The sequence below is a fragment of the Syzygium oleosum genome, unplaced genomic scaffold (assembly GCF_021117445.2).
Source record: "Syzygium oleosum isolate NSW1041296 unplaced genomic scaffold, Sole_v2.1 Sole_v2.07, whole genome shotgun sequence".
Classification (NCBI taxonomy): Eukaryota; Viridiplantae; Streptophyta; class Magnoliopsida; order Myrtales; family Myrtaceae; genus Syzygium; species Syzygium oleosum.
This window is the reverse complement of record NW_026607491.1, coordinates 8,486,333-8,503,648: the sequence shown is the minus strand read 5'-3', so window position 1 is coordinate 8,503,648 and position 17,316 is coordinate 8,486,333. Positions and strand designations below refer to the sequence as shown.

Here is a 17,316-nt window from a genome sequence, read left to right as displayed (position 1 = left end):
TTTGGGGTTTATGGTATCACAAAAAAAAGTTTAGGGTAGATGTGTCACGTTGGGCGTAGCTTAGGGTTTTTTTGTGACTTTTTCTCTATTTATTTCCGTAAATGAGTTAGTAGTTGACGGAAATGCGATAAATTTTTATTAATGAAAAAATTATAAAATGGAGCGCACGGCACAAATGCAACGAACTATATGTAACTGCAGATATCCCATTTTTTCCTTGTTATTTTACAAAATTGTCCAACATGTTACTAGCCCTAATTTGCTAGGATTTGTTATAAAAATGACCACGGCATCCAATATTAAATCAAATAATTTTCTTATAGACCACGAGTCACAAGCTCTTTGACGTATCATCATCGAGTGTAAAAATGTTGGGGAAATGTACAAAAAAAAGTTATCAACTTATTGCATTGATACCAATTTAGTCATAAACTTTTCAATTTAACAAATTTAGTTATAAACCTTTTCGGTACCAATTCAGTTTATCTTGCCAATTTAGGCCGAAAATTGCCAATGTGGATTCTGGCCGTCCTACGTGGCACGACCGACGTTAACGTAGATATTTTTTCTTTTATAATTATATATATTTTTCCTTCCATTTATTTTCCTATTCTTTTCACCGGTGGCCAGTCGCCGGCCACCGGCCACAGGCCATGGCTGGCGAGGGCGAGCGTTGACGAGGCCAACCCTCACCCAAGCCAAGGCGGCCTCACCTAGGCCAACCGGCCTCGTCGTTGCCCAGGCGGGGCTTGCCAGGCCTCACCCTCGCCCAGGCAAGAGCACTTCAATTTCTTTGCCTAAACACAATACTTCAGATCTGCCCTTCCCTTTCCGGACGAAGAACTCGTGATACAAGAAATAAAGGATTCACAAATTCATCAAAGACGAAGGAAGGAAATTGTATTAGTTGAGGTTGCATTTGAGCCGACTGCTCCACTTGGTGTAAGATCTCGGGACGGTAAACTTGGAGAAGAACTCGGGCAAGGGACAAGGCGGCAAAGACCAGTCCACCTCGCGAAGGACGTCCATAAGATCCTCTGTCGTCACGTTCCCCCAATCCATGATCCATCCTCTTTTTCCTGTTTCTGTTTTCTGCAAGTTAAAAAACCCTAGAAACGAGGCACGATCAAGGAACCGAATTGATTGAATCGATTCAGGTCAGAGGTAGGAGAAGATGAGGCCCGGCGAGCCCTGCTTTGGCGACAGTGAGGCCAACCTTCGCCCAAGCATGGCGCGGCGAGGCTGCCCTGGCCTAGGCGAGGGTCGGCCTCACCAAATTTGGCAAGGGGGGCCTCGCCGGCGCTCGCCCTCGCCCAGGCATGGCTTGGTGAGGTTGGTCCTCACCTGTGGGCAAGGCCAACCCTTGCTGGCCATGGCCTCTGGCATGCGACTGGCCACCGGCAAAAAGAAAAGGGCAAGAAAATGAAAAGAAAGAAGAAAAAAAATTAAAATAAAAAAATAAAAAATTATAAAAATGTCCATGTCAGTGCCGGCCGTATCACGTAGGACAGATGAAGTCCACGTTAACGATTTCCGACCTAAATTGGCCGGATATACTAAATTGATATTAATGTGAAAATGTTTAAGATTATCTTGGTCCAATTGAAAAGTTTAGGACTGAATTGGTACTAATGCAATATGTTTAGGACTTTTTTGGTACTTTTCCCAGAAAGATTGATACATGGAGAAGTTTGCTAACAGATATCAGTTTTGTAATCAGATACAGAGGTTTGCCGAATTTTTCTAAAAGAACGAATTAGTTTCCTTCTTAAGCCTAATCTATTGAGTTTAAGTCTTCTAGGCCCAATCAATCTTATATGAAAAGTTCGATAGATGGGTAAAACTCACTTACAAAATATACAAGGATACTTATGATGATGGAGAGATTGGATACATGTAGATGTACATATGATTGCACTTATAACAAGACTACATCATCAGAGAACTTCTACGTAAAATTAGAGCCAATCCAATTGCTCCCATTCCCAAATTGGTTCTTCCGAACTTCCCGGCCAATGATTGGATCTTTCTGCATGAACAGCTACTACTACCGACGATGATGCATCTCCACATCCACCGCCTCCAATTCCGCAGCTAGCAGCGCGGTCACCACCCAGGACAATTGTCTCTTCGGCTACCGATTTCAATGGCCGGCGATCAAATGCTCGAGAGCTCCCGGACACCACATAAACTCGGCACAATATGAATTCACGCCTCAGCTATAAGCCCATTATTTCAAGAAAATCAAAGACCGAGAATAATGTTCGTTACATGTTTCTGTGAAAGACCAAATAGAAAATAAACTAGAGACCGAAATTCAATAGTATGCAATTGCACAGCACCAAAATAGTACACGATCTAAAACCGAAACAAGAGCTATTATTCAAAGTGAAAATTGGGTTAGGCGTCATGCACGCGAAGATATTTTATCCTTTCTATATTTGAAAAGGTTGAAATAAGGGTCCAAAATTTGACATAGCATGTTCACCTTAGGAATGGAAATATTACTGCTTGTGGAATTGGGATTGGTCGTTGAGAGTTCAATGGCCCTGTACTCGTTCAATTTCCACGGGGTCTTTCTTCCTGTGGGAGCTTTTCCCATGTAGAAAACCATTGACTTCTTCACGCCGATCACCTTGTTGTCAGACGAGTAGACGTAACCGGGAGACCCGGTGGCCTTCCGGTAGCCGGTGGCCATGCTCTGGCTGGGCCGCCCTCCTCTGGCCTTCCTCTCCTGCATGGGCGCGAAGAAGAACCACTGTTCTCTGTCTTCTCTGCACAGCTCTCCCGCAAGCTCTGCAGCACAAATTCACCGAACAAAATTTGAGGAAAAGAAAGCTTATTGGTAATGCGCTGCAAGATTTGAAATTTTCAAGAACTTAGTTCTCTGCAAAGCTCAATTAAAATAGGGGATGTGAAAGAATCGAATGCAGGGATGCCGACTGTGATTTACGTGGGAGATTCCATGGCTCAGTGTTGAAAATGTCGAGGACTGGGATGACACGATGAAGCTTGTCTTGCTTAAGGCCACGAAGCTGGTTTTGCAAGTAGAACGAAATGAGCTCTTCCTCCGTTGGATAGAACCTGAAACCTGTCGGGTACTCCTCCATATCGAGTTGGATCAGTAGTGAAAGATTCTGTGTTGTGGAACACTAATGGTGAGATAAAGTGTTAGTTGGGTGTGGATTTGAGTTAGCAAGTCAATTACGTAAATATAGGGATGGAGTGCAGGAGGACAGTGGATTGAGATGATCTAGGGTTTCTGAAGGAGAAAGTGCAGTAGGGAGGACTAGACCAAGACGAGTGAAACGATGACGTGTCTTTTACAAACTATTGCACTGATGGCAACATCAACGCGGTTATGTCAAGGACTACACACCAAGTGCTACGAGAAACGAGCAATGGCCAACGCTTTAGGGTCGCAGATCTTCAACAACGATTTTACCTGTAAAAAGAAAGGTATTGGCTTCGGGTATGGCTAGTCTCGCAATATTTACTGTAGTGGTAAACGCTCAATGTACATGATTATACTGCACAAGTATAAATAACACGACAAAATACGACAAAACCACGGCTCTACAAAAAGGACTCTAAGGATTTGATGTACAAAATTGATATATTAAGTGATTTTTTCATACGATAAGTGGTCCTAATAAAATAAGTGAGTCACATTTAATATTAAGTGATAATTAAAAGTATAACTTATTATGAGTACTCTTAGAATACTTATTCAATACATTTAATAAAAAAAGTTTTGATGATTACAAATAACAATAGAAAAGACAATACATTAAATAATGTAAATTTTTCTTATTTGGTTGATTGACAAGTGATTTGGGTTTATTCTTTTATATGATTAATTTTATAAATCATTCTTAGAATTCATTGTCTAGTTAGAGAAAGGAATTATTAGAAATAAAACGAGAAGCCGGCAAGAATTTCAATTTGTGTTTCCTACTAATCCAATTATTACAAGCTTCTTAAACATGCTCCTTCTTAGCTGTTTATTTCGGCACAAATGCTCTTTAATTAAAAAGATACTTTTGGATTGATTTCATTAGCTCCTGTGATGTGACAAAACTACCATATGTTTTGGCTTTCTGGGTCCAAAGTGGGGTTTAATACTGAAATTTGCTTGGTCTGTTAAAGTAGAATTAGGTTGTGGATCCCACCTTCCATCCTATCTCTCTCAACAAACGATGTTATGGTCATATTGGTGGTCGAAATGGAGACTCTCTGTGCTTCACGTTGTGGCCTCCTGGTCAGATCGCAAGGGAGCAGCGGCGGCAGCGGTAGGGGCAGAAGGCGCGGGCTCGAAGTGGTGTTTGAGGAAGAGGAGATGACGTCGGGGTGAGAGTGTCAGAGTTATTGGATGAGGTGGCGGTAGTGGTGGCGGGCTTTGGTGAGGGTCTTGGTATCCCAAGAGTAGATCTAGGTGAACCAGGGGTGGAAGAAGCTTGGACGAGAAAAGATCCATGGTGAATGCTCACTCACCATTTGGTTAGATGACGCCGTTGATTGATTTCCCTCTAATTGATCTCTCTCTCTCTCTCTCTCTCTCTCTCTCTCTCTCTCTCTCTCTCTCTCTCTCTCTCTCTCTCTCCGTGCATCAATCCAAGTACCAAAAGAGTTAATCGAGGTGGTTTGCACGAAATTTAAAAGGATAGTTTGTGTGGGTGAGAGAGAGTGAAGTAGGGAGAGATGAAAGAGAAGAAATGATATGCTGAGGTTGAGACTGTGGAAAAGAGAGTTAAGAGTGGTTAGCTGAAGCAAGGTTACTCAGTATGTTTGTCACGGTGAAAAAGAAAAGGAACAAGAAATGGAGAGATCAAAGGCGGAGAGAGAGAAAGAGAGAGAGAAGAGGAGGGGGAGGAGGACTACAATGTTCCTATAGTTCATGGTCATAATTCAGTTGACGATGACTGTGTTGGGAGTCAATGTTGTTCGTCATAATTTAGTAGCAGATGAAGAAAACAAAGAAAATGAAAAAGATAAAAAATTTTTTGGAGCAGAATTGAGATGAGAGCAAGAAAAACGAAATTTTGACTTTGAAGCTTCTTCTTCTTCTCCCTTTTCTTTCCATCTTCTTGGCTAATTAGAAAATATAAATACTTTATAGAGCGGAATTGAGATGAGAGGGGGTTATATTCATTTTCGGATAATTGATGAATTAACACCAAGACTTGAACCATGATTAAATTCAACTAAGAGGAATAAGAGATGGCCAGAATTACCCTAGAGAGAAAGAGAACGGAGAGAATTAAGAAGGAGGAAGGTGGGACCCACAAGAAAAGGAAAAAAAGAAACTAAATAATAGAGGATGCTGAAAAAGTGAGATCCACTGAGGATAATATGATTAAAACACTCTTATAGGGAATGTATTAGCTAAAGGAATGGAAAAAGCGTGACTCTTAAATTAATTGCATAAAATTTAGGAATTAAATATTTAACTGCTAAAATAAAAATATTTCTATTTAATTGCATAGCTGTGCGGCTCAGAGGGAAGGATAAGGTGGCTGGCAGCCGGTATATTAACCGGAGAGAGGAGAAAGAAAGAGAGGGGTTGATTTTTCTTGAAGAGAAAGGAGAAAGAATCGAGAGTAAAAAAAGTGAGGATTGAGGGTTTGCATATTGAGAAAGGAAGCCAATCAGCCTCGCCGTCTTTAGCAAGCCGGCATGACTTCCTAGACATGCCTCGACTGGTAAGGCTTCTTCGTTACTCTGTTTTCCCCTATTTTTGTGTGCATGATTGACCTTGCTCCTGGTCCAGTCGTCGCTGTCAGAGGTGAGTCGTGGCCGCCGGAGAAGGTCTGAGCCCCAAGAAAGGTTTGGGGACCTCTGTCGAGCACAGCTAGTGTTCGACGAATGCCCAAGCGAAATTGAAGATTTTAGGTTCTCGGCCGGCAATGTAGATGTCGGTTGGGGAACTGGGAAGCCTAAGATGGCCTTATGGTAACCTTTTGAGGCAGAGACCAGGCCATTGGCTTGAGTCAATCGGCCAAGCCCCGATTGATGTTTGGGCTCGAGAGGCCCCGGTCGAGGCTTGGCCAACGATTGTTATGGCCAGCCATTAGGCAGCTGGCCAGGCAAGAACCTCCTCGTCCTTGGCCAAGAAGTATAAGGCCAATGACCAAGCAAGATGTCCGGCCAGACTCCGGATCTCGCTCGGCCAGTAGTCTCGTGCGTGAATCGGCTCGGGCCGAGCCTGCAAACCAGATCAGACTGGTTTGCTAGCCTTGGCCAACCCGAATCAATCCTAACCCAGTTTGGATCCGCAGATCCGACCTGGGCCAGCCGATTTTGGTCGGGCCTGCGGATGGGTCAGTCCCGACCTGAATCCATTTATTACATAATGTTATTATAACATTATTATAATATTTTAATATTAAATAAAAAATAAAAAATAAAAAAATGAAAATTGGGCTTTGGAATTGCCTTTTCTCACTTTCTTGTATGATGAATGCCATGCTGGATTGCACATCGGTTGATTCGCATGTTTGAATTGCATATTTAATTCGACCTTACATGTGTCCGATTAGCGGCATGTTAGGCTTTTGTTTGTGCACTTTCGATGTATTGATTGTCGTTTTCTTAGCTTGGTTAGGATTAGAACTCTAGGATTCACAACCGATAGGAAGACTGCATGAATGTTTTAAGTAGTGTTTGAACAAGGTTATGTACCGAAAGGGTACTAGTTAGATAACTAGTGTAATCAAGTTTATGAACTCTTATAATCTCTGGTTCGTAGAAGTAAGGCGATTCTCCAATCACCTTACTTGGGTTTCTAATCGACCCACCCTAAATGAATAGTGGCAACTTATAGATAAAATTGATTTGCATGTTAATAACTTGAACCTTAAATCGCGACTTGGTATAGGCTTGGAAGAGTCCGAGTTAAGTCCTAGGTCTAGACTTAACAATTCATTAGCCTCAAACCATGCTTGTTGTCCCCTTGAGGGCCGCCACGGGGAGGTCATGACAGCAGTTACAACTTTTGAATTCAAATATACAAATAACTTCCTAATGACGGTTACAAAAGTTACCTTATCCACTTACCCCTATTATTTAGAACACTTATTCATAAGAAGTTATAAAAAAAACCCTAAAATTTTTGCAATAAGCATAACCACCCAACAGTTATGTTTTTTGGTCGATTGCTCTCTGCCGATAACTTAGTCGATTAGCTTTCTAAGTTTTGAAGGCTCTCGTCGATAACTTTCATGTTGAATTGTCGATGACATCACTAGCGATTTGTTGATGCTCATCAAGTTGTCAATTTTTTAGTTCATTAATGACCAAACTCTGTTCTCATTGACGAAGTTTGTCACTTGCTGACAATAAACAAAAGTTAGTCATTTTTTAGTGTCAACATATGCCCTCTCAAAAAAATTCAATGATTTATCGATCATTCGATTCTTTTAAATTAGATAATCGAGGGTTATCATATGCCCTCTTGTCATCGGCAAATTTGATTTTTCCCTACTCAATTGCCTCTTGAATTATTTTCTTAGAAGCCAACACAATTAACTGTTTATGGCTCCATGAGTGGTGTCACTTACAATATTTTTTGTTTACTAAATCTTCTTTACTTGGGATTTTTTGGCCTTCCGTTAATATTATGAGGCTATCCTTTAAGAGTAAAATTGAAGATTTCATCCAACTCGGTAATATTGAAAGAGTAAACTTGAGTGTCTTTAACCCTAACCATTTTTTTTGGCAGGCTTTAAGGATCGACACACACGTAAGGTTTGTCGAGCATCATATTTGCAACATTTATTTCAATGCTTTCATTCATGTCAGGTTCATACTTTGACTCATAATTTGCCATTAAAGCCACATTCTGTGCAAAGTTTTTAGGTGGCCCTTTATCTCTGTCTTTAAGAAGTTTCTCATATTTAGATACTCATGTATGATTGAAATAAATTGGCAAAGCCTTAGCCTTCGAATTTTTCTCTTCGATTTGTCGCGACCAACCCCCGGCTTTTTGGTAAAAAAAAAAGGGTCTCGCCTGGTACGGGCTAAGTCTAGGTTCGGGACTTAACTCGGGCTCTCCCAAGCCCATATCATATCGCGAGTTAGGGTTTAGATTTTTTTAACCTGCAAGTGGTTTATATCAAGGAGTCGCCACTAATCGATTTGGGGTGGGTCGATTAGAAACCCAAATAAGGTGATGGCAGAATCACCCTATTCCTACGAACCAGAGATTAAATGAGTTCGGGAACTTAGTTGCACTAGTTAGATAACTAATGCCCTTTCGGTATCTTTTTACTCTGTTCATTTCTAAAAATATTTGTCAAGCAATTTGGATTGATTTTAGAACCTTTTTCCTAACATGTGAGGTGATCAAGCGAGTGCATAATCATAAACGATTAACAGTCAAGATAGAAATGCAGCCTAAGGTTCTAGCCCTAACTAAGGCGCACAACATTCAAAACATAACAATTTATGCAATTATATTCTAATTAAAAATATGCATAATAATAATAAAACAGTAGTAAAAAAAACATGCAAAGTACTACCGTATAACCCTATAGGTTTATCTAATTTAAACATGGCGATTTACGCGATTATAATTTAATTAAAAACAACATGTATAATAATAATACAATAACAAATCAAAACAATCAGATGTGTCACATAATTTAGAAAAATATTATACAATACTATATCTAAATTATAACCTAATTTTAAAAAAAAAAAAATTTCGAAATTTTTTTTAAAAAAATTTATATAAAAAATATTTTTTTAATATAATAATAATATAATATTAAAACCGGGTCGGATCGGTCGGATCTGACCCGGGTCAACGAATCCGACCCATCGCGTTGACCCGGTTCGAGTCTACGATCCAGATCGGGTCAAAACTGACCCGGTCAACGGACCCGACAAGTGCGTTGGCCCAGGTCGGGGTCAACCCGGGTCCCGAATCGGGTCTGGGACCATTCTCGCGTGCCTATGCACGTGAGAACGCCGGCTGGGTGAGATCCGGCGATTAGCCGGTTATTTCGCCCGGTCACCGACCTCGGATGCCTCGAAATTTGGGGCCGAGGTGGCCCTCCTTTCCGGCCGACCAAGACGACCGATCACGGTGGCCGCCGGTCGAGCTCCGGCTAGAGCTCTTCGAGCTCAAATGATGGCCGGAGCTCAGCCGGAGGACCCATATCGATTTTTGGTCGCCTCTGGACTCCCATTGTTGCCATAAAACTACCTATGAGGACCGTAGCCCGCCGGACGTTCACCTGTTCGCCGGCGAAGCCCAGAAACAAATCGGCCTCATTGAGGCATTTCCTCGAACAGTTGGTGCGCACAGATAAAAACAACAGATTTCAACCTGTTTCGAGGTTTCGAACGACTTCAACGGCCACGGCTAGCTCCCGACGGTGACTATGGGTCGGGAGGAGGATCGGTATGGGCCGGGATTCACGCCTAACGGCCGGCACGAATCCCGGCCGACCGGTGCACAAAAACAGAGTAAAAATAGGACCGAGACTGCTCACCGGTCGGCGGTGTGTCTGGGGGAGGTCTCCGACTGATCTGGGGGCACCACGAGACAGGCTGCTTCTCCTTTCGTCCCTGCAAATCACCCAATCTCTCTTTCTCTCTCTCGGTTCGTCTCTCTCCTTATTTTTCTCTCAAACCGGCCCCCCTCTCTCTCTCCTCTCTCTTCGCCTTTTATGGTGGTCGCCGGTTGTCGACCCTGCTCCATTGAATGCTCTGCACCGGCCTCAGCTCCTACCGTGACTTTCGTGACCAATTTGTGTGGTGGAGCGAGTATTCCGCCCTTCTCCAGTGGCGGTCGGGACAGAGGAGAACAGAGGAGAGAGAGGGGGGAGGCCAAACCGAGGGAGGTGGAGAAGAAGGAGCTGGGCCGGGCTAGGCCCAGCTCGCGCAGAAGGGGAAGAAGAAGAAAGAAAGCGGGCCGAGCCCGCGCGGGGGGAAAAAAGAAAAGGGCCGGGTCGACCCGGCCCAAACCGGATTTTTTTTAAATATTAATATTAATATTATTTTATTTAAAAAAAATTTGAAATTTTTGTTTAAAAATTCTAATTAGTGCAATTACCATTATCATGTTTAATATCTAGATGCAATGCAATTGGACGAATTTTTTTTTTTAGGAACTAAAAATTTAATTCCTAATTTTTTGTATAATTAACTTTGGGCAATTTAAAAATAGGTGTCAACACGATTAAATATTAATACATCGGAAAGCTAAATTTGTGAAAACAAATTTCTGAGAGTGAAGCAAGGCATTTAGTCCTAGTCTTCTTAAATCGAGCAACAAATTGATCGAACGACTCATTGTTGTGTTGATAAAGTTTGGTCAAATTAGCAATCGACACCTCAAGCATCGTTTTATAAAAATTAATAGTGGAATTATCTTTCTATCTCTATCCAATTACACACCGAATTAGGTGGTAAATTAGTGTATCAAGTAAAAGCAGATGTTGGGAAAAATTATCCAAAAAATCCTAAACCTATTGCAGTTTTGCTGATTGAGTCCTAAAACTTTCAATTTTGCCAATTGACTTCTAAACCTTTTTATTTCTCACCAATTGAGTCCATTCAATCAATTTTGACTGGAATCGTTGAGGTGAATGCCAGTCATCCTACTTAGCGTTGACGTAGATAATTTTTCATAATATTTTAATATTTTTCAATTATTTCATTTTATTTTCAATTTATTTTATTTTATTTTTTCCTTCCCTTCTTCCTCCTCCAGTTGGTTGCTGGGCGTCAGCAATCAGCCAAAGGGGAGGGCCAAAAGGGAGGGCTAGCGAGGTCTCGCTGGCCTCGAGCGAGCCTCGCCCCCGCCAACCATTGGCAAGGCCGACCTCGTCGGCCAATGATTATTTTCTAATGTAACTACTTTGGCCAATTTTGGTTTAAAATCTCTTATGTGGAAGATTTTTGCAATTTTTATAAAATTTCTAATTTTTTTCCTTTTTTCTTTTCACCTATGGCTAGTCTCAGTGATGGCCCACAATTGGCCACAGGCGAGGGCCATGCTCAGTCAAATCTAGAAACAAGCGAAAAGGAAAAGAAAAGGGAAAACAAGAAAAAATTCAAAAATTTAAAACAAATTGCAAAAATCATTCACGTCAACGTCAGTCGTACCATGCAGAATAGCTAGCATACACTTTATCAATTTTCGGCAAAAATTATCCGGATGGACTACATTGGAAAATCGCTAAAAGGTTTATGACTAAATTGACCAAATTGAAAAGTTTATGGCTAAATTGACCGCTGTATAGTATTTTTAGGACTCTTTGGACAATTAGCCCGTTCATTTTCTTACAAACAAAAATCCCAAGACATTTTGTCTGAACATCTGGGAAAATCCAATCGATCCTCTCGAGTAACGGCAATTCTTCCATGCCATCATATCCAGGTAATTATTGACATAAGAGGTTCCTAGAGGTTGCCTTAGAATACCCATCTTCATTAGGACTTGATCTATGATTTTTCGATCTATAACTTACTATTGAGTTTTAACCAAGGTACAAGCATGTGCAATCTAGGCAATGGGTGTGAATACGATGGATAGATACTTTCCAATAAGATATATCGTGTATAGCAATTACATGATTCACAAAAGGTACTCTAGTATTTTATTTTGCCTAATTTGGGGAAAAAGTACCAAAAAAGTCATGAACCTATTGCATCGGTACCAGTTCAGTTCTAAACCTTTCAATTGAACCAATTTAGTCCTAAACCTTTTTATATTAGTACCAATTCAGTCCATCCGATCAATTTAGGCTGGAAATCGCTGACGTGGATGCCGACCATCCTACGTGGCACCGCCGGCGCTAATGTGGATAAATTTTATAATTTTTTAATAATTTTTTCAGATTTTTGATCTTTTTTCTCTTTTCTTTTCTTTCTTTTCCTAGAAACTATTGGCCGGCGAGGTCGCCGGCCGACCATTGTCGGCCACAAATGAGGGCCAACGACCCTCGCCTGGATCTGGGCGAAGGTTGCGTCCTCACCGGCCAACAGTTTCTAGAAAAAGAAAAATGAAAGAAAAGAAAATTAAAAAAAACAATATTAAAAAATCTGAAAAAAATTATTAAAAAATTATAAATTTTGTTCGCGTCAGCGCCGACGGTGCCATGTTGGACCACCGGCATCCACATCAGCGATTTCCGGTCTAAATTAGCCGGATGGATTGAATTGGTACTAATGCGAAAAGATTTATGACTAAATTAGTCCAATTGAAAAGTTGACGACTGAATTAGTAGCAATGTAATAAGTTTAAGAATATTTTGATACTTTTTCCCCTAATTCGGTGAGAGTGAAATGGATTAGAATCGGCTTCTCAAACTGCAGAAGGGGCAAAGTAATTCCAACATGTGGTGCTTGGATAGGTGAAAGATTCAGATGTCGGCAGGGCCACGAACCCCACAATTGCAACTAATTGGTATTGATAATGACCTGTTCCTTCATTAAAGAAAGTGGCAAAGACCCCATCAATTGTTACTTTTATTTAATTTTTATCCGATTTCTTGGCCGGAAAGTTCTTTCTGTGTTGCAGAAGTTCTTTGTTGATTCATGAGCATGGAATCCTCCATCAATTGTTACTCTCAATAAAGTGCTGATAATTTCAATAAAGTGTAAGTAAGTTATCAACAACTTATAAAATCGCTCACACTACAACATACTTAATCTTTCAAAAGTACATTAGTATAAAACAGAAAAGGATATAATTTCACTTGATTTCAAAACTCGGCCATTCCTTAAATTCATTTTTCCTACGTTGAAACCACGAAAGTGTGAAAAGAAAAAGGTAGTTTTGGCGGCGAAGATCACACTGGATCGCATGAGAACATTTTTATGAAATTTAAAATTGAGTAAGTTGACGAAATAGATTTAAAGTATCAAAAGAATAAAGATACTCGGACCTAATTATTTCTTCCAGATTCGGTGCTAATTTAAGATTGTCGAGTTGAACAAGAGCCAAATGAGTAAAGAAGGTCAACATAAATTAATGGAAGTGCTCTTTTAATGCTACTTCTATCTCCATCCTCCACCCTCCACCCTAAATCACTTGAAATATGACGAGTGGTGTGAAACGATGTCTCATCCCAATCTAAATGAACTATTAACTTCGCGGAAGATCATAGTATATAGTTTTTGCGAGTGGGAACACGTTCTCGGATGAGCCGACGACAGAAACTGACTAATGTCATGAGATTACTGCATGGAAAATTGGGGTTGGGAGCAAGCTGGCGAAACGGTGAAGACGAGGTTGACTCATATGGTCGGAGACGACGAACATAGTTATTATTGTATACTAATGTTCTGGAATTCGAAGATAGATATCTACTTCTCTGTCTTCTTCTCTCTCTCAGTTGTTCTTTTTTGGCTCCCCGCGTGATAGTTTCCCAAAAAAAAAAAAAACATAAAGTACCAAGAAGGACAAATTATGCTGACCGACTTAGTTAACATTTCTAAATGATGGGTTATTTGCGCTTTTATCATCCATCTAATATTGCACGTGGGAATTATTATTTTTTTCAACCGATTTGGTTCCAGATGTTGCTTTTTGAGTCTCTGTACGGAAAATGAAAAATTATGCTGACGGCCTTAGTTAACTTAGTTAACAAATTATGCTGACGGAATTAGTATGGTTGATATCATCCATTATCGTAATTTGATTAGGGCCTCTTTAATTAGTATGGCGTATTTCAAGCAAAGCCCTATTTATTAACTTTTCAAAACTCACGATATTTTCCTCTCTTTTTTCCGGCGTATGAATCATTTAGGCAATAAGTTAACGGAAAATCATTTCACAGCCAAGTACAGGAAAATTGAACCATTTTTTAAATATATTTTCCGGTCTAGTTCATTTTCTTTGAAAAAAAGGAGACGAAATCTAGCTAGCAAAACCAAAAAAAAAAATCTAGGTAGCAAAACCACCCGTCTGGGTGGCGCTGCTGGAGCGCGCACTTTTCCTCTCGCAAAAGGTTGAGTGTTCGAATCCCGGGTGCTGCAGGGTGACTTAACCGGTGGCACGTGTGTGGTAGCTAGCACGTGTCGCCCCCAGGGTTTACTCCCCGGCTGTCAGCCGTGCGGGGGTTCCCTAGGTTACCAAAAAAAAAAAAAAATCTAGCTAGCAAAGCTCATATGAATCAGTTTTAAAAAATTCTATGCTCGCGTTGATTATCAAATAATGGAACTCTCAAATTTAAAAAAAAAAAGAATTAGAAAAAAAGAATTCACTCCGAAATGAAATGCATTTAATATATTTTTTCTTTCCGTCCTCATTGCTGACTCGTTGCACACGTTAAAACATTTTCCTCTTTTATGGTGACCAAGAGGTCCACTTCTATATATATAGGCCTAGTCGAGATCTAATATGTTATCTAGAACACAAGCTACCATATCTGTTGTCAGGTAAAACGCAAACGAGCACATCCCTCCTTTAGAAACCTAGAATACAGTAAAAAAGAAACATGATGGAGGATCATCCGACAGGCTTCAGGTTCTATCCAACGAAGGAAGAGCTCATTTCTTTCTATTTGCACAACCAGCTCGAGGGCTCGCTACAAGACCGGCTCCGCCGGATCATTCCGGTATTCAACATCTACGCCACCGAGCCGTGGAATCTCCCAGGTAAAAGAATATGAAATCACACGTGGAATTTCTTCATTTCTCGATATTCTCCTTCATTGTCACCGAAAGAAATCATGGGTTCTATTAAATGTGCAAACTTGTTGCGAATTGTTAGTAAAGTTTTCGCTGTTTCTTGTGGTGTTGTGTGCTTTGCTGCTGCAGAGCTTTCCGGAGAGCTGTGCAGAGAAGACAAAGAGCAGTGGTTCTTCTACGCTCCGATGCAGGAGAGAGAAGCCAGAGGAGGGAGACCTAGCAGAAGCACGGCAGTGGGTTACTGGAAGGCGACCGGGTCGCCCGGTTACGTCTACTCGTCGGACAACAAAGTGATTGGGATGAAGAAGTCCATGGTCTTCTACGTGGGTAAAGCTCCAACAGGAAGAAAAACCCAATGGAAATTGAACGAGTATAGAGCCATAGAAATAATCTCACCTCCCAATTCCAATTCTTCAAGTTCTAGTATGCCCGCGTTTAGGGTAAGCGCATGCATGGACTAATTGAACTTTGATCTTCATTTTAGTTAATTGCATTATCAGTCTTGGATTTTTGTCAGTGGTGCAAAACATTATTTTCACAAGCATGCATGACTTGATTGATCGATGACTTTCTATATACTAGACATAAATAAGTAAATCAAAAGCGATACCCATGTTTAGGGTAAAATTTAAAGTCTAAACTGGCATGCACTTGTCAATTCTTCTTTTAGTCAATGCAATTGAACCATCTATTTTGGGACTTTATTAGATGAGTCATGTTTTCTCGTCTTGATTGGAGGACAAAAAAAATTTCACATGATATTAGAATAGGATATCCTCAGTTCAAATCTTTCGAATCCCTTTATTTGCCTCCCCATCATATATTTTCATGTTGTAGCCTAGGCCAAAGTCTAGTTTATGAGTGAGAGGGAGTGTTAGAGTATCTAAATATTAAATTACGACTTCATCTAACAGTCTAAAGTTTTACAACAGTTGATAGTGATTTCATAAAATCTCACAATATTCTTAGCAATAGGCTATACTCATGAACGTCACCGGATTTATTTTAGTTAAATTTGCAAAGAAGTAGCCTTCATAATTATAATCCACCTATTAGAGGCTTGATTAGACAAAATTTTGAGAATGTAGCCCTTATTAAGTAGTGCCAGTAAATTAAAAATATTATGCGCTTAGCTTAGTTTGCCAGTGTCATATGCTGGTTTGTCATAAACAATTATTTCTCATTTTCTCTCTAGATGCAACAAATTTTTTTGTCTTTAATTTTTCCCCTTGAAACGTTGTAGTTGAGGCATGAGTTCGCGTTGTGCCGCGTGTATGTTGTGTCTGGGAGCTCCCGAGCATTTGATCGTCGGCCAATGGAGCTGGTGGTTGCAGAGACAATACAAGGTGGAGATGGTGGAAGTGGCAGAGGCGGCGGCGATGGCGGATTGATGTCCTCATCAAGATCAGTGATAGTAAATAATGCTGGAATTTCCAGTAACATGGAGACGGCTAGTATGGAAACAGAAGAACCTATATGGGATTGGGAAGAACTCAGTTGGTTTTAATGCAGTCCTTAGAAAACATATTTCCTCTGGATGAATTACCATCTTTGACAGAAAGTTGTTTGTGAATTGATTTTTTCTCTCTTTAGTTTCCATTGGGTGCCAATGGGAAAAGGGTTAATGACAATAGTGTGTCCTCTAATTGTGTGCATCTACAAGAGAATAATAAAACATCTTGACCAAGATCCAGTATTTCTAGTATAGATTTTATGAGCCTTTCTTTTAGATTTTGTTGTACTGCTAAGTGTGCTTATATAAATATACATATGCTCCATAAGATGAACATCGAAAAGTAGTGCTCGCTGACCTGAATATAATTGTTCACTTTGTTCTATTCATCTCCGGAGAAAGTGGGTACGGAGTGTGCAAATGCAGACAAATTAAGATAATCGAAAATATGAACAAGTAATCGACCAAAGGAGGAGTCGGCAATTTAACTATATTCGAGGACAAAGGAGGAGTTGTTTGACTATGTGATCAAGAAGAATTACAGGTGAGAATCAAGAACAAACTTTCACTGTCCTATATCAAAAGGATTCTACAAGACTAGAAAACCCTAAACACTCGTCAAGCAAGAATTCTCTTTCCATTTTTCTCTCCTTTGTCTATGTCAAAGACTTGCGTGCATCTTCCTTTGTTGATTGCCTTCCTTTATAGAGAAATTTTACAAGCTGTTCATATGACGGGGATCAATAAATGAACGGGTGAACATGACTAAAAGCCTTAAGGCATTTTTTTTAAGTGTAAGTTCTCCTTATAATCTCGTTTTGCCCCTTAAGGAAAGAAAAAAACCCTCTTAAGGCACTTTCTTCCATGTCACCTTCTTACCAATTTCGCTTCTTACGATGGCCTTAATTGTCTACACTTCCGCCCCACCATCCCAATAATTCATCCAAGTGACCCACGACTTACCAATATTTTAATCAACAAACGATACTTCCACTTTCCCCAAAAATTTTAATGGCCTCGTACCGGCAGTTGGAGGCATCTTTGGGCAGTGCTTTTTCCACTGCTTCTTTGGTTTAGATACTCCCTTTTTTGTGTCGTGACCATACTATTTCTTATGGGGCCTATCATTTCTAGTAAATGTTGGGACGAATGATTTGTGATGGGATTGGACTAACAGAATAGTTTCTTTCAATGTGAAGATTGTACTCTCATGGAGC

The 17,316-nt window shown here is 40.3% G+C and overlaps 2 protein-coding genes across 2 annotated transcripts; one reads left to right on the top strand and one right to left on the bottom strand.

The window, feature by feature from the left end:
- Positions 1-1,958: 1,958 nt before the first annotated feature.
- Positions 1,959-3,110, bottom strand: LOC115677815 (NAC domain-containing protein 90-like). The gene is made up of 3 exons (XM_030601030.1): positions 2,954-3,110; positions 2,489-2,796; positions 1,959-2,219 (listed from the first exon to the last, which is right to left on the bottom strand). The coding sequence occupies exons 1-3, from the start codon at positions 3,108-3,110 to the stop codon at positions 1,959-1,961; spliced, it is 726 nt and encodes a 241-aa protein (XP_030456890.1).
- An 11,285-nt stretch (positions 3,111-14,395) lies between these two features.
- LOC115677915 (NAC domain-containing protein 90-like) lies at positions 14,396-16,153 on the top strand. The gene is made up of 3 exons (XM_030601160.2): positions 14,396-14,613; positions 14,776-15,086; positions 15,890-16,153. Exons 1-3 carry the CDS (start codon positions 14,454-14,456, stop codon positions 16,151-16,153), a joined length of 735 nt encoding a protein of 244 aa, XP_030457020.1. The 5' UTR covers positions 14,396-14,453.
- Positions 16,154-17,316: the final 1,163 nt, after the last annotated feature.

Coding starts and splice junctions, on each gene's coding strand:
- LOC115677915 (XM_030601160.2), top strand. CDS start 14,454: ATGATGGAGGATCATCCGACAGGCTTCAGGTTCTATCCAACGAAGGAA. Junction 14,614..14,775: donor CGAGCCGTGGAATCTCCCAG/GTAAAAGAATAT, acceptor TTGCTGCTGCAG/AGCTTTCCGGAGAGCTGTGC. Junction 15,087..15,889: donor CTAGTATGCCCGCGTTTAGG/GTAAGCGCATGC, acceptor GAAACGTTGTAG/TTGAGGCATGAGTTCGCGTT.
- LOC115677815 (XM_030601030.1), bottom strand. CDS start 3,110: ATGGAGGAGTACCCGACAGGTTTCAGGTTCTATCCAACGGAGGAAGAG. Junction 2,797..2,953: donor TGAGCCATGGAATCTCCCAC/GTAAATCACAGT, acceptor TTTGTGCTGCAG/AGCTTGCGGGAGAGCTGTGC. Junction 2,220..2,488: donor GTAATATTTCCATTCCTAAG/GTGAACATGCTA, acceptor ATGGGCTTATAG/CTGAGGCGTGAATTCATATT.